The sequence below is a fragment of the Pseudoliparis swirei genome, chromosome 8 (assembly GCF_029220125.1).
Source record: "Pseudoliparis swirei isolate HS2019 ecotype Mariana Trench chromosome 8, NWPU_hadal_v1, whole genome shotgun sequence".
Lineage (NCBI taxonomy): Eukaryota > Metazoa > Chordata > Actinopteri > Perciformes > Liparidae > Pseudoliparis > Pseudoliparis swirei.
In genome coordinates, this window is record NC_079395.1 from 12,320,761 (window position 1) to 12,337,686 (window position 16,926).

At 40.8% G+C, this 16,926-nt stretch overlaps 1 protein-coding gene across 1 annotated transcript in view; it reads right to left on the bottom strand.

Annotated features, from left to right (window-relative positions):
* The window catches only part of clstn2a (calsyntenin 2a), a 145,894-nt gene that overhangs the window by 27,833 nt on the left and 101,135 nt on the right, over positions 1-16,926 (bottom strand). The window contains exons 3-7 of the mRNA XM_056420941.1: positions 14,658-14,853; positions 11,515-11,626; positions 11,208-11,304; positions 3,109-3,258; positions 39-224 (exon numbers count right to left, since the gene is read on the bottom strand). Coding sequence (XP_056276916.1) covers positions 39-224; positions 3,109-3,258; positions 11,208-11,304; positions 11,515-11,626; positions 14,658-14,853 — 741 coding nt within the window. The remainder of the gene's footprint in view (positions 1-38; positions 225-3,108; positions 3,259-11,207; positions 11,305-11,514; positions 11,627-14,657; positions 14,854-16,926) is intronic.

The following is a 16,926-nucleotide window of genomic DNA, read 5'->3' on the forward strand; positions in this document are numbered from 1 at the left end:
CTGCCTTTTCTCTCTTCTTCTTCTTTCTCTCTACTTACCACAGAGTTTTTGCAGAGACTTCTCAGTGTATGTTTCCCGATCACAGCCCTTCCCGATGTGATTGGTCTGAAGCTCTAACATCGCCTTCACGCTAGACAGAGGACCTCCACACGTCTCTATGTGAATCTTGGGAAACAGCTGCCTGCTTCCAGTCCCTGGCTCATAGTCCACCTGCTTGTTCCAACCTTTAGGGATCAAAATGTGTTTGTTTTTTATGGACTAAGTATTTAATTTAGTTATGTCAGTAGTGTTAAATGTTACAAGCACAAGTAACCTGGTATCACAGAGGAAACAATGGTTAAAATAAATCTAGAAGAAAAAATGCCGAACACATTGAGCCAGTGTTAATATTCGTGAAATGATACCTGAAGTCTGTATCAGTCCTCAAGATTTAGAGAGCTGGTCTGAGATCTCACATTCCTTTTAGTTTTGAAAGAATATTTGACTGGAACTGATCTTCGCTCCAGTTCGTACTACTTTGATTAAGGATCAGTCTAAGGATCAGTTCCTTGTTGGTTGTGGTTTCATTGTGGCGTGACAACACAGTTTACTATTTCTACCCATTATGAGAGATCTGCTTTTCCTGTCTTTCGCAAATTTACACCAAACTTTGTAATCAACCTCACTTATTTCAAGAAACAGTAGTCGCTCGCTATTTAATGGTGGGAAGGGCAACCTGCATCTCTGTTCTGTCTGCAGACAGTTTTAAACATTTGCTTTCTCTAAAACAACTACATGCTCACCACTAACCTTTCACTTTGTGTTACAATAAATGAAATGTCTTATTGTAATGCTACGTGTGTTAAAAAGATTAGTATAAGCCTCACATTGCATCTGTCGGAGCAACATTAAATGAGAATTTGACCTAATTCATAGTGTGTGTCCATTTAAGGTTTTAAACATATCTATTTTAGCATATGTATATCTTCAAACACTATTTACTGTTTCTGTTTTTCTGTAGTTGTTTCATAACGAGCGTGTGGGTCTTGAATGAAGACAGCGATCCGCACAGGCAGGAGATGTTCTGAGTGATGTCTTGCCCTGTGTCCAGTCAAAGGGAGCCTGAAAGGACCAGTAACATGGCAGGCCTGCTGGAAAGAGGTGCTGGACTCCGTGTAACTGTCAGTCTTGTTGCCAGGTCCGATACTTTCATTCCCTTTGAATCGTGTTGGAAAAAGAAAGAATGGTTGTGTTCAGGAATATGTGTTTGTGTGTGTAGGTGGACACCTGGTCACTCTCAAAGCCTACAGAATATGATATCATGTCTCCTGAGACAAAAAGAGAAAAAGACTGCCATCACGTAGGCAGAAAGGAGTGAGAGGTGAGGTGGAGCGAGACGTATTTAGCCTGTTTATGCCAGAGAACCTTCTTAAAAAAAAAGAGCTGAAAAAGAACTGCTGACCTTTTCACACAGACAATATATTAGGATGCGGACAGAAGACCTGATGTTTTATCCAAGGCATTGAGCTGCTGAGGGTAAATGGTTTTACAGCAGGATTATACAGTATGGCCTTTTTTATGAACCAGATCGCAAAGAATCATGCAACATTAATGAAGATGTTAGCAGGGTAAGATAGCAAGTGTTCCTTTGTGATTATAAAGTTTACTGTCGATAGCCCCGTCCTTTGTATTCTTATATTATTTATTTGTTTGGCCTACTGGGCCGAACCCAGTGGCTCCTCAGAGCTCTGCTGTACATGAAGATGACATTTACTTCAAGTTGAATGTCATTTCAGACGACGTTCTCAACACTGACATTTCCCACCATGCGTGTCTCTAAAGCCGATAAAACATGCATTCACATCATTTTCAGTAAAGGCTTTCTTTGCACTCATGGATATTTTCTGTAACAATAGGCTTGGTCAGAAGTAATTGTTCCTTCTGAATTATCTTGTCTTGTCAAAACACAAAATGATATGATTCCAATAGATATGCAGCGAGATAGGTCAGCATGTGAGTTTGCAGGTATTTGAAGAAAATCCTGAACTCAACCATCATGTATAATGATACCATGGCTATGGGAAATACAGTATTTTAGACCGATCTACTTTGAACTAAAGATAAGAAAAATGTGATTAAAAAGGATGCAATGTATACGCAACTTGGTGAGAGCAATCGTCTATATTATATATATATATATATATATATATTATATACAGGTATATATATATATTATACTGTATATATATTTTAAATATTGAACCACATCTCTGTTTTGAGTCTGGCTGGTAACATTTGTTGTATCTCTCTCTTCTTCTTTTCTTGTCTTTAATAATACCTTTCATATACCCTCCACAATGTCTCAGTGTATGTAGAATTTGTCAAAAAACAATTGTTTTCATGAATAAACAAGAGTTGTTTCGTATGATCTTTGGCTCAGTTGGTTTTGGAGCTTTATACTAATATAATGGGAATAAATGAAACGGTCTAGGGGATTTGGTCATGAATTGAAACAGCACTACTTACTTTGTTGTTTAAGAAACATGCTTTTTAAAATGATGAAGCACAGCTTTGCAGTAGACTGGGGTTTTTTCTCTGAAGAATGTAAACAATAACCATCACCTCTGTCCTTCACTATAAGTGTATTTCTATTTTTCCTCCCTCGAGTTGCCTGTTTATTCAACTCTTTGTTGATCTCTTTCTACCTTCTTTTCCCCTCTTATCTCTCTCTGTCTCCCTCTTTCATTCCTGTGTGAGCTTGACTCCTGAGATGCTGTCAGCGCTGACAGGTGAAGCAGCAGGGGAGACGGGCTGGCTCGAATGCCAAGCTGCTAGCATGTTTAAGAAGGGAAAAAAACACACACTCCAGTCAACTTTCCTTCTGGAGGGTTTTGTTCAGGTCTTCTGATTCATTCTAAAATAAGATAGAATTCCCTCGAGAGAAAGGATATGCTAAAAAACAGCACCGTCTGCTTCAGTTTTCATAGTATTGCTTTGCATTCAAGTTTCTTTAAACATTATATCAAAGCACTTTATACCAGAAAACTAATAAGTACATGTATGTCAGTTATTACACGGTAGATTATTTCATTTTTTAAATATTACAGTCGTTGTTTCGTTATCTCTGACCTTGCCATCCGGGCTTGCAGACAGGCTTGACATCAATATGCACAGCCACATCCTCCTTTGCTCTCTTCTGACCACAGTCGAAGGCCGTCACCATAATCTGGTAGCTCTGCTGCTTGTCATAGCTCAGCCGCTCTGTGTTTCGGATGTTTCCTGAAGCACACAAATACAAAGAGGAAAGATAATTCACTGTTAATATGGAAGAATAGTCATGCTTATTCGACAATAATATTGCAAGAAACCGATTCAACTGAGCAGTATTTGAAAAAAAGTGCTCGTTGAAAATTCTTTGTATTTATTGAAGCCTTTTACTGGAAACTCAAGGTCTAGTAACTTTGGATTGCATTCGAAAATCTGAGCCTTTCTGTAAACAGTCAATGTAAAATGACAATGAAGATCTGAGGGACAGGGGAGGGAGGCTGAAGGACTTTGCTCTGAAAGCGACCCGGTGGCACCATCAACAAGAATAATTATCCAATCTTCTCTCATGCTGTCTGCTTTACTTACTTATGTCATTTAGAAGTTTCAGTATTACATTGAGACTGTATCAAAACCAGTTGAAACACACAGACAGTCATTCTAAGTAGCATAGAGTGATGTTATGATATCATTGAAAAGTAACTTATGTAGTCGTATAAATACATTGTTACTGAAGGGGACTCTGCTCAGAGCACATCATTCACAGGACCAGTGGGGTGGCTTACAATATACGTGACAGGGTCCCTCGTTGCCTTGGTTACGATACCAGCTCTTAAAGGGACCCTGTCACGGAAATTGTAAGTCACCCCACTAGTCCTGTGAATTATGTGCTCCGAGCAGAGTCCCCTATATGTCCCCCCAGAATTCATCAAGATGAGAGAAAACAAAAAACAACACTCAAAGTCTCGGGGCCAGAAACAATCGTTACTGTGAGCAATTGAAGAGGAATGTAACTGCTTCTCATTGAGAATTACTGAGGATTGATTGCAACGTATCCTACATGCGTCAATATATACGGTATCTCTCAAAGTGAATGCTTGATGGTTGCATGTGCCCCCGAATCCGTGTGTTTACTTTGCGCAGAACTTTATTTGTTACGTAGTAGGGCCTGTTGCTTGTGAAGTAGTTGTTTTGGGATCACATAAAGATATTGTGAAACTCCCAAAGGGATGCAGGGATGGTGACTTCATATTACCAGAGCACTGATTGCTGTAGTTTACATATTTCAAAGAGCATGCTCGAGCATGTTATCTCTGCAGTGTACGCTACTATAGGCATGGGAGCTGGTTTTATGTGAGCACTTGAATCCAAAGTTTAATATAAGGTACATTCCAATATCCAACATGCAAACTCCACACATAAGGACTGCCCAGACCGGGATCCGAACCCAGGCCCTCTGGCTGTGAGGCAACAGTGCTAGCTTTTCTTGCTTCCTGAGAGCGGCCCCGAGTGTAGTGAGGACTACTTAACTGTGGCCACCAAGGATGGGTTGGCTATTTATCAGAAGTAGACAGTCACACACATACGCACACACAGACACACACACACACACACACACACACACACACACACACAGACACACACACGCACAGACACACACACACACACACATACACACACACACAGAAAGAGAAAGAGGAGAAGAGAGAGACTTGGGTCTATTTCATTGATGACTTGACATGTTATATATTTGATGCCTTAAGTCCTAATAGCATGGGATGAGTATTACCAGGGGTCTTTAGGGGTTTCCCCTCGTCCCTTCTACATGTGTAACCCTTGTGTCGCCTTCGGGTCAATATGACCCGATTCAATGTTTAACCCTCCTGTTACCTTTATATTTACTAACATATTTTACCCTTGAGGTCAATATGACCCCAGCTATTAAAATCTCCAGAAAATTATTAGAATTAATATTGTTTTCCAAGTTTAAGTGTGAGGTACTTTATGTTTGTTTGTTGACTCCCGAATGAACACCGACATTAAACATTGAATCGGGTCAAATTGACCCGAAGGCGACAGGAGGGTTAAATATTGAATCGGGTCAAAATGACCCGAAGGCAACACAAGGGTTAAACAGCCCAGTGAATTCACTAGGGATTACATCCAAGGAAGATTGCTTGCAACAAGCCTATGTTTAACTGTTTACAATGCAGTTCATCTCTATCAACAGAGTGAGCTGCTGGTTGCAACTCATTCTGTATATCTGAAAGAACATCGCAGCAGAAAAAACACAAGGCTAAATAAATTTCCACTTGATGTAATTTATATGTGAGACAGATAAAGATGTTCCTCAAAATAAACAACAGGCTTCAAAGCAATGTCATGTTCTTAGTTTAGTCATTCTCCGTCCGTCTGCGGACCTAAGAGGGAGACTGAAGATACGTTTGTTGTTCGCATCTGGAGGCTCGGCTGTCACTCCGGTTGCTGTTGCTGATGAAAAGAGAGAAGGCCAGAGCAGAGGAGTTGCAGTGAGAAGGGATGAATTCAGAGCACAGTAGTAGACATACCTGCAAACTCATGAGTGGTGAAAAAGGTGACAGGGGGGGGGGGTCACCACACCACATCCACGTTGTATGAACTACGGTCATTTGATTGTTCTGACCACATAAAAATAAACATTTTAAGAACAATAGGTCCTCCATTCTGAAACTAAGTCAGTGATCGGGTCCGATAATAATACTAATAAATATAAATTGTCATTGTATATAATATGGTCATTCATGAACCAACTTCCTTTTTTTTGGCCTGAACAAGTCTTCAAGTCTTGTGCTCTGCTGAGCCATGAGTCTGTTCCTTGAGTCTGTTCCTTGAGTCTGTTCCATGAGTCTGTTCCTTGAGTCTGTTCCTTGAGCCTGTTCCTTGAGTCTGTTCCATGAGTCTGTTCCTTGAGTCTGTTCCTTGAGCCTGTTCCTTGAGCCTGTTCCTTGAGTCTGTTTCTTGACTCTGTTCCTTGAGCCTGTTCCTTGAGTCTGTTCCTTGAGCCTGTTCCTTGAGTCTGTTCCTTGAGCCTGTTCCATGAGTCTGTTCCTTGAGTCTGTTCCTTGAGCCTGTTCCTTGAGTCTGTTCCTTGAGTCTGTTCCTTGAGCCTGTTCCTTGAGTCTGTTCCTTGAGTCTGTTCCTTGAGCCTGTTCCTTGAGTCTGTTCCTTGAGTCTGTTCCTTGAGCCTGTTCCTTGAGTCTGTTCCTTGAGCCTGTTCCTTGAGCCTGTTCCTTGAGTCTGTTCATTGACTCTGTTCCTTGAGCCTGTTCCTTGAGTCTGTTCCTTGAGCCTGTTCCTTGAATGTCACCAAAACTAAGGAGCTGATTGTGGACTTTAGGAGGGTACAACAACAGAGGACGTACTCACCACTGGGGATTAACGGGACTACTGTGGAGAGGGTGAGCGGGTATAAATACCTGGGAGTCCACATCACCGAGGATCTGACATGGTCAACAAACACAGACACTCTGGTGAGAAAGGCAAGGCAGCGCCTCTACCACCTCAGGCAGCTGAGGAAATTTAAAGTTTCCCAGAGGATCCTTCAGTCCTTCTACTCTGGAGCTGTAGAGAGCGTCCTGACAGGAAGCATCACAGCCTGGTTTGGCAACTGCTCCGCTCAGGACAGGAAGGCTCTGCAGAGAGTAGTGCGTTCGGCTGAACGCACTATTGGAACTACACTCCCCACCCTGCAGGACTTGTACACCAGGAGGTGCAGAACCAGAGCCGGCAGGATCATGAAGGATCCTCACCACCCCAACAACAGAATGTTTCAGCTGCTGCGGTCAGGCAGGCGCCTCCGTAGTCACGCTGCAAGAACAGAGAGACTGAGACGGAGTTTCTTTCCTCAGGCCATCAGGACTGTGAACTCCGACCTCACCAGGACCCCCACATAGACCCACACAACTGCCCCTCTTAGGCACACACACACACACACACACACACACACACACACACACACACTTACTGTAAATATTGTGTTGTTTTTTATTGTAAATAGTGTGTACTTGTTGCCCTTGCACATTCCTGCTGAGCATTGCCACTTTCATTTCACTGCACACCCTGTGTGTGTATGTGACAAATAAAACATCTTGAATCTTGAATCTCTTGAGTCTGTTCCTTGAGTCTGTTCCTTGAGCCTGTTCCTTGAGTCTGTTCCTTGAGTCTGTTCCTTGAGCCTGTTCCTTGAGTCTGTTCCTTGAGCCTGTTCCTTGAGTCTGTTCCATGAGTCTGTTCCTTGAGTCTGTTCCATGAGTCTGTTCCTTGAGTCTGTTCCTTGAGTCTGTTCCATGAGTCTGTTCCTTGAGTCTGTTCCATGAGTCTGTTCCTTGAGTCTGTTCCTTGAGCCTGTTCATTGAGTCTGTTCCTTGAGCCTGTTCCTTGAGCCTGTTCCTTGAGCCTGTTCCTTGAGTCTGTTCCATGAGTCTGTTCCTTGAGTCTGTTCCTTGAGTCTGTTCCTTGAGTCTGTTCCATGAGCCTGTTCCTTGAGTCTGTTCCTTGAGTCTGTTCCTTGAGCCTGTTCATTGAGTCTGTTCCTTGAGTCTGTTCCTTGAGCCTGTTCCTTGAGCCTGTTCCTTGAGTCTGTTCCATGAGCCTGTTCCTTGAGTCTGTTCCTTGAGCCTGTTCCTTGAGCCTGTTCCTTGAGCCTGTTCCTTGAGTCTGTTCCTTGAGTCTGTTCCTTGAGCCTGTTCCTTGAGTCTGTTCCTTGAGCCTGTTCCTTGAGTCTGTTCCTTGAGTCTGTTCCTTGAGTCTGTTCCTTGAGTCTGTTCCTTGAGTCTGTTCCTTGAGTCTGTTCCTTGAGTCTGTTCCTTGAGCCTGTTCCTTGAGTCTGTTCCTTGAGTCTGTTCCTTGAGTCTGTTCCTTGAGTCTGTTCCTTGAGCCTGTTCCTTGAGTCTGTTCCTTGAGTCTGTTCCTTGAGTCTGTTCCTTGAGTCTGTTCCTTGAGTCTGTTCCTTGAGTCTGTTCCTTGAGTCTGTTCCTTGAGTCTGTTCCATGAGTCTGTTCCTTGAGTCTGTTCCTTGAGTCTGTTCCTTGAGTCTGTTCCTTGAGTCTGTTCCTTGAGTCTGTTCCTTGAGTCTGTTCCTTGAGTCTGGTCCTTGAGTCTGGTCCTTGAGTCTGTTCCTTGAGCCTGTTCCTTGAGCCTGTTCCTTGAGTCTGGTCCTTGAGTCTGGTCCTTGAGTCTGGTCCTTGAGTCTGTTCCTTGAGTCTGTTCCATGAGTCTGTTCCTTGAGTCTGTTCTGCCTCTACCTGGTTGTCACGATCTTCTACATACCTGCCATAAATATCATGATAGCCGATGCAATACCATAAAAACAATATGATACCATAAATACGATACTGGTATATTTATCTTCTTTAAATGTTATTTTTAAAGCCGAAGACTCAAAAGCTCCGCCACTTAACGCTCGCAGTGTGCGCAGACAGCACGACACGGCATGTTCACGCTGATTGGCCAAGACTCACACGTCCCATCAAAGATGTTTTACTGCAAAGAGCACCACATCACCTATTCTCCGCGTCTCACTGCAATCTCAACAGCAGCGTCCCCCCCCCACCCCAAAAAAACTCTTTGGATCTACACGATTAACGTGGATGACCTGTTTTGATTTCAAAGCGGTGAATTGCGCCGAAAGGAGACAAGTTTGCAGGTATGAGTAGAGAAAAGAGAAGAGAAGATTTTAAATGTCAGAGGGAGAAAGATGATGCGGTCAGAGTCAAACAAACATCTCCGACAGGGACTATTAAACCACAGCTGGAGTGAACAACAGTTACATTAAAGGTATGGGACTTCAACCACATGTCACTTTGTCAACAGGTAGAATTATATTTCAATTTAAAAATACCTTTTAGTCTTGTTGATTAATTTGCAGGCTACTTTAATTGTCTTCCTCTCTGAGTCTCTGGTGCAGATCTGTAATAGCATTTTCTTAATCTCCCGATAGTTATTAAAGGGTCACCAAATATAGACATGAAGTTCAGTTTGTCACGAGGAGTACGACTCAACTTGTGGAAACAGTTGCATGATGACTTATGTGGCTCTGGGGGGAGATATTTTTAAAGTTTGAAAATAAAAGTGAATAATTTATCTTCCTGTGAGACACAATGCAGTGTTCTCATGGCACCGGAGAACACTGCATTCCCTCACATCACAAAAAAGGTAAAACAGAATGATATCAACAAAAATGCAGAATATCTGCATCAGCAGTACTCGCTCTAGTCTTAACAAGGTGTTCATTTAATTATGTTCAAAAAATATGAGCTTCTCCCCTCCGGGTGGTAATAAAGCAGAGTATGTGTGAGAATGAAAAGACGTCCTGAATTGCAGGTGTGTCGACACTTACACCAATGTCAGAAAAAAAGAGAATTAAAAGCAAAATAATGCTATTTTACCAATACAATGACTCATTGTAAATTTAAATGGTGTTGGATGTTAGCCAAGTGTATTCAATATGTAATGTAATCAAAAGATAGCAAAAATATGTTTAACTGGAGATCAATTTGCCTGAAGCCACTGTGCAAACAACCACATCTAAATTATGGTTTGTTTTTCTAAACAAAGGTAGTTTTTCTGTTTTTCTCCATTCACTGTTTTAATTCAAATGGACTTCAATCAGAGATACACACTGCAGTACAGTCTATTTACTGCACCTCCCTCTGTGCACACAATTACATTGCTCGATAAAGTGGGTCTAACCACTTCCCTGTGTGTTTGAGTTTTTCCCAAAACAATATTACTGTGCCTGGGAGAAGATCAAATCAAATGAGTACTGTAAAATACAGTGAGAAAAATACCAGGGGACAAAATAATAAATATGACCCTGAGAGAGAAGGAAAGAAAATGTTAAGAAATAATAAAGATGTGTACTTCTGTCTGATCTATTGGTAGAATTACACACACACACACACACACACACACTCACACACACACAAAAAAAGCCCTCCAGTCTCTCGTCAGTCTAGATTACGCTGCACTCAGATCAGCACAGCTGAATATGGAAGCTGAGCGAGGAGGCAGGGCATATCCAAAAGCTTGAATTTTATATAGGCAGATGTGCTCAAAATAGCTCTCAATCAGAAATAAAGCACTCTCCCCGGTAGACCAGGACCGGTGAAAAGCCACAAACGAACAAAATAAAATATAAAATAAAAAGAAGAAGCTGTCAAAAATGAAGATGTATCTTCGGTGAGTAACTTTTGAGCTACAATATGTACTGATGAAAAAGAAACTTCAAGGATCACAACATTATTGCAATAAAAAGAGGAATCAGCCACAGCTATCTACCTGCTTGTTCCTATTTCCAGAAGAATATTTATATTAATCTGTTGTTTGGTGTTTATCTATAAAAAATAAGACTGGTGCAGTGCTATTCTACATACTGATTACATCTTTCATGTCCAGCACTAACAAACCTTCCCTTAAAATCATTCTTGATAGTATTCTTTTCTTGACACAAAGTCGGTCTCTTCATTGTTTGCACCACGGTTCATCTCCAGATTCAGTCGTATCAGCATCGCTCATGTATACTATCTCTAGCAGAGACTTGTTCATACGAGGTTCAGATGACTGACACGTATGTTTACCTTCACTAAGACATTCATCATGCTGTTTGTGCTGTTTTAACACACATTAATGTAAATTATTTATAAAATATACTGCAACAATGCAATGTTTGCTACTCAATATGCAACAATGCATATGTTGGCCTGGCTATGTCAACAAAGCCCAGAGAAGCTTGACTTACAAGACAAACTATTCTATATTTGCTCAGGTAGACATTAATCCACTATATCTTTACATAGAAAATAATTGTTTTCTGCTATATTAATCGTCTGAATGTTGCATAGATAACCTTTAAATAGTGTGTGTGTGTGTGTGTGTGTGTGTGTGTGTGTGTGTGTGTGCGTGTGTGTGTGTGTGTGTGTGTGTGTGTCACAGAATTAGTGTCCCTTCAATTTACTTGAATTTTATAAAAAACTTCTCAAGAATAAAGCATCGGGGCACGCCATCTGACTCTGGCTGTGCTATCCTAGTTTCTCCTCTCCCGATGACACTTACTTCATGCCTCGTCACATCATTTATAACTACAGTCCAGTCTCTCATTCAGCCAAGCCAGATTCAAACACACATCAATGCACACACACACTCACCATTGCGGTCTATTGCAAATGGCGTCCCTGCAGTAACGATCTCATAGTTGCAGATCTGGCTGTACTGTGGTGAACAGTCTTGGTCCCAAGCTTCCACCTGCAAATGATAACAGTCAGTTTCCTCCCAGTTATGACCAACACTAAATAGACAATAAACAATCCCACATTTTCAATCACATTTGTTGGTGTCATTATTAATCCTTCTTAAACTGCACATGGATATATCAGGGTGGTCGTAACAATAACACAATGATGCAAATGTGAGACCACTAATTAATACTCACTTTAATATATAATATCTAAATACCTGCAGAATGCTGTCGTAGATCTTGCCCTCTGTTACCGAAGCCTTGTAAAGTTGCTCCCGAAACACGGGGCAGAACTCATTGACATCATCCACCTGGATGTGAACCACCGCCCTGAGTGGAGGAAGGAATGAAAGAAAGAGGGAGCAGGGATGGAGGGAGCACCGTAGGAAGGACACAGAGAAAGTGGAGTGGTAATGATTGATGGAGAAAAGGGAAAGAAAGGTGAAAGAAGAGATGGATGGAGGATGGGAGAGTGGCGAGAAGGAAAAATCTCTTTCAGTGATAAGGGATGATTAAGATATATACCGTTTATCTTAAGAACAGTGGTTAGTCGAAGGCAGAAGAGTGTAAGAGGAAAACATTCCTATGCTTGTAAGGAAACTAGATTATTCCTGGAAAGCATGATTGAAAAGAGTGATAAAAGGTATTTTACATAAAGTCTTGTTTTTTGTTATCTCTTTGTGAAATGAGGTCTAATTATCATCGACTGTAACTTTTCACTTGACAGGCGTGTCTATTGACACGCTCATTTACAGCAGGGCCTGCTCCTCCATGTTGTTGTTCAAGATATTATAGGTACTACTTCACCATCTCCTTCCCTAGTCTGATGCAAACACACACATAACGACCCAATCTCATCTGCGAGAAGAAACTGATGTTATTAACTACTCACTTTGCTAACATTTGTGCACTTAAGTATATAAATGGAGCAATAATTCAGATTATATGATGACATTTTGTCTTGCGATGACCTTCGCTGACAACTCGCGGTGTTCTAAAGAAGCACATCTGGCTAATTAATGACATTAGCTTAATGAGGCCTATTTAGAATGCCACGCTGTGGTAATGTCACACTGTTACACACGTACACTTCTTGTCATTCATCATCTACTGGAGAAATTCATCACGCATCCCTGAGCTGATAAATGTATCTGTCTCTCATCTTCCTTTTAGTAGCAGGCCTGCAGCAGCCTATTTTCGGAGCTCCTTGTCTCTGACTAGAGGACCAGAGGCTTTGATTTGCTGCTGATCATGCCATCATTCATATTTGTCAATCTCATTCACGTGGCACTGTCGCACACAGATACAGACACACTTAATATTGATGGGACATATCCTGACAGCAGAACTAAACGTTTCAGCTCTCACTGCTGCAGTACTGAGAGATCTTGGGGAAAAGAGAAGGAAAGAAGAGAACTTAGAAACAGCAGACACTATCTCATTGCATATTTAAGGTATTTTTCCTCACTATTTTGAACTGTTTGTGTGCAATATAAAAGTTAGTTTTCGAACTTAAAACTTGTTGTAATCTTTGCCCAGGATGACACATTCAGGAATCATGGTTTCCAATGCACACTCCAACCCAGTCCTCTCTAAAGCAGGATCCAAAAACTACATGCGAACAAATCACTTTTGACAACTTTGTGACGACCCCTCCCTTCCGCTAGGAGCCTGGGTGTTGTTTGCTCTGTGTTTTGTCTTGCAGGCTGTTCATTGCTGATGAGCCACACCTGAGCCTGGCGGCTCCTCTGAAGAGGCAACGCCTGAAGATAGAGGGGTCGCTCCCGTAGTTGTGTTATTCTTTAAATTAATGTCTATTTACTACTTTTAACTCTTCTGGTCTCTCATCCATGTTGCATGTTGAGCCAGCTTGTGACATAACACATTCAGATTAAGCTTAAAAAATGTTAGCATCATATCACTTTTTTGTGCATTTGATTTTCAACCATTTAAATATAAATTTGTATAAAGCAAGTAGAAAATACATCAGCAACATCCGTATAATGCAGTCTATAATAGTGTTGGTGAGGCTCAACTTGTGAAAGTTTCTCGTTGTTCTTCATATTTTGTCATAAATGATTTCTAAATATGAGTAATTTATGCAGCTGCCTTTTGAGATAATAATTGTTGGTATGTCATTACTTTGTCCGCCCACTTTAAGTCAGAATTATTCTGACAACCAAACAAGTGAATCATGCAAAGATAAAATAATAATTAGCAGTGTTTGACAGCTTTAATACAGGGTCTGACAATTACCATTTTCATACCAGAGTGTTCGTGCAGCATAAAGAAAGTTAGGGCAGATATAAACATGTCAAATAGTCGATGGTGAAGTGTTGATAAGGTCACAACGTATAAAGCTTTAAGTGTTAAATCAACACTTTTCTGACATTGTTTTAGCACAAATTAATATTTCAACACAAATGAACATTATAGGATTCAGACACAAATAATTTGATATTTTTTTGTTATTATGTTTATTCCAACAATAAAATTACAATACATATTGTGTGTCTGTTAAATTGTTTCTTGTAATATAATTTTAATATAATTAAATTGTATAATCAGTTTGTATGAGTGACAAGCTCACACCGTCTTCTATACATACGTACAGTCCAATCAAATGTGGACAGACCGTATATTAAAGACAGGATAGTTTTGTTCATATTTGGACACATATAGATACATTAAATAGATAGAAAAACAGCTACACTACCGTTCAAAAGTTTGGGATCACTAAGAAATGACTTTATTTTTCAAAGAAAAGCACTTTTTTTCAATAAAGATAACATTAAATTAATCAGAAATACACTCTCTATATTGTTAATGTGGTAAATGACTATTCTAGGTGGAAACGTCTGGTTTCTAATGAAATATCTCCATAGGTGTATAGAGGCCCATTTCCATCAACTATCACTCCAGTGTTCTAATGGTACATTGTGTTTGCTAATCGCCTTAGAAGACTAATATCTGATTAGAAAACCCGTGCAATTATGTTAGCACAGCTGAAAACAGTTATGCTGGTGATATAAACGATACAACTGGCCTTCCTTTGAGCTTGAAGTTTGAAGAACAAAATTAATACTTCAAATATTAATCATTATTTCTAACCTTGTCAATGTCTTGACTATATTTTATATTCATTTGATGAATAAAAGTGTAATTTTTCATGGAAGACACAAAATTGTCTGGGTGATCCCAAACTTTTGAATGGTAGTGTAAATTGTAAAACATGAAGTTAGCTCACTAAACCGGGGCAGAATGAGAAAGCCATCGTTTGGTCAGAAACACACACAGATCTGTCATATCGACAGCTAAAAGAAATACACCCACCAAACACGAACAAACACTGTTGACTCACTTGTGGGATTTCTTCCAGTCGGCCCCGCTGGGTCCGGCCCCACAGTCGTAGGCCTGGATTATGAAGGTGTACTCTTTCTGGCTCTCACAGTCCACGGGGCGACTGGCCCGCAGCACTCCCTCTCCCGATGTGCGATTCAACACCACCGCCTCGAATGGAGCATCCTGACCGTAGATCTTAAAGGCACAAATCGCCCCTAAAAAGACACGGAAAGATGCATCGATTATGTGATGTTTTATTTTACAGTAACACCGTTGTCTTAGTGCTGCACAGACACTCAGGATGATTAATATGGAGGCAGTCAGCCAATCCCACTGTGGGAGAGACTCAGCCTGGGACTGCCCTTAATTTCAGATTTAATTGCTTGAACATGTTAAAAAAGCATTTGAAACATTTTTAAAAATTGGACTAATCTGGATTTATAATTCATTCATTTCTTTCATGACATTGCTGGTGTGGCATTATAAACATTTTAAACAGAAAAGTCTCTGACACAATCTGAATAAACTTCTCTCAGAAACTGGTCTCACAGCCATAAGTCACTAAGTGGTAAGACTCACACTGGACCAACTCAAGATAAGGACTTGACACTTAGACCGTAAAGACTGAGTCCACCATGTTTTATGACCCCATCTTTGCGCTTTGTTTCAGCCACATTCCTGAAGACATAGAGGACACGTACAATCGTAATAAAATGGACTATTACTTAAGATGCTGATCTTACTTATCCATTTATTAACGTGTCTATCTCTGTTGTTTAATTGTTTCGTTCATTCTGTCTTTAATTGATCAGGTTTTATCGAGTGACTTAAATCAACTGTTTGGAATTTATTTACAGCTGAGATTGCACACATTTCCCATCTGGAAGAATTTAAGTCTTTGTAAGTAGCTAGTATTCATTCAGTAAAATAAGGTTGAAATAAATAAGTGTTATTTCTCTTCCCGTCATAAAACTGCACCCCTTTTTTTCAAGAAGATAAAGCAAGAAGACATCGGCTTCTACTTCTCTCGTTGTCTCGTTGTCAGAACTGTGCTCCAGCTGCATACATTATAGAACTAAATAACTCAATTCAGTCAATGAGTCACTGATTCTAGCTGGTCTCATGGAATCTTTTCATTTACATGTGGTTCATCGTTATTCATCGTACTGTTCATAATATTCTTCATTCATTATTTTTGTTTATTTTATAGTTTATGCATATATGTTCTGTTTAGTAGATTAGTTATATAATGCATGCAGCTGCGGCACAGCTCTCAAACCCGTTGCTACCAGATCATTGAAGTTCAAAGGAGCTATGGCCAGTGAGCTAAAATATACACAATGCTGACATTTTCTTTCCAGCTTGGGTATCACTCAACATTTGTGTCTCATTTCTGGACACGGTTATCTTTGTCAGCATGAGCTGCTCACACAAACACAGGACATGGCTCCTGGGTTGAAGTGAAAGGAAACATATGTCTGATACGTGTCAAACTGTGCCAGGTCAACCAAAGAATACATTAGCGTGTTGTGTCTGCCTAACATGTATGTGTGTGTGTGTGTGTGTGTGTGTGTGTTTCTGTGTGTATATCATGGTTGTGGGTCTTGAGTCATGTCTGGAATTCATCTCCTGCCCAAGTGTTCATTTCAGGGATTTAGAAAATCCTTGCACAGGGGAGCAGAAGCTGCAGCGCTCTGACCCGGCTGCCTGAACCGAGCGGGAAACAGCAGCGACAAAAGGCTTCCTGGATCAGGGGATTCTCCCTGGACAAACACAAAGGTCCCTCTTAGCACAGGCTTCTCTTCACTTCTATCCCCCCTCGTATTAATATCCCACCGTCATGTGCAAAGTCTTTGATTTTCTCGCACTGACTTCCTTCGATCCGTATTCAACTTTTTACACCAACTTCTTGGTTAGATAATGATGCCGCCCAGCACAGTGGGCTTCAAGGGTTGATCCCCAACCAATTTTCAAGATGCCTGGCCCCTGTATTGGTTAAGATTTGTTATCAAGCTGCAAATGTCTCCAATATGGTTGTGGAATGTGATGTGGACAGTTTGTTGAGAAAACTAATAATAACCACAGCTGGTGGTGGAAGAAAGGCGATAAGCATGGTCGTGGACCGGCTTGTACGGGCAAACACTGAGAAAATGTGGTCTTAGGTGGGTGGTCTTACTGCTGCAGCCATATACATAAACCTTGACTTAGTGTTGGGGAGCAGGGAAAGGTTCTCCCACTTCACAGTTTGGGGATGGATGCAAATCCATTTTCCGCTTCATTTGTTGTGG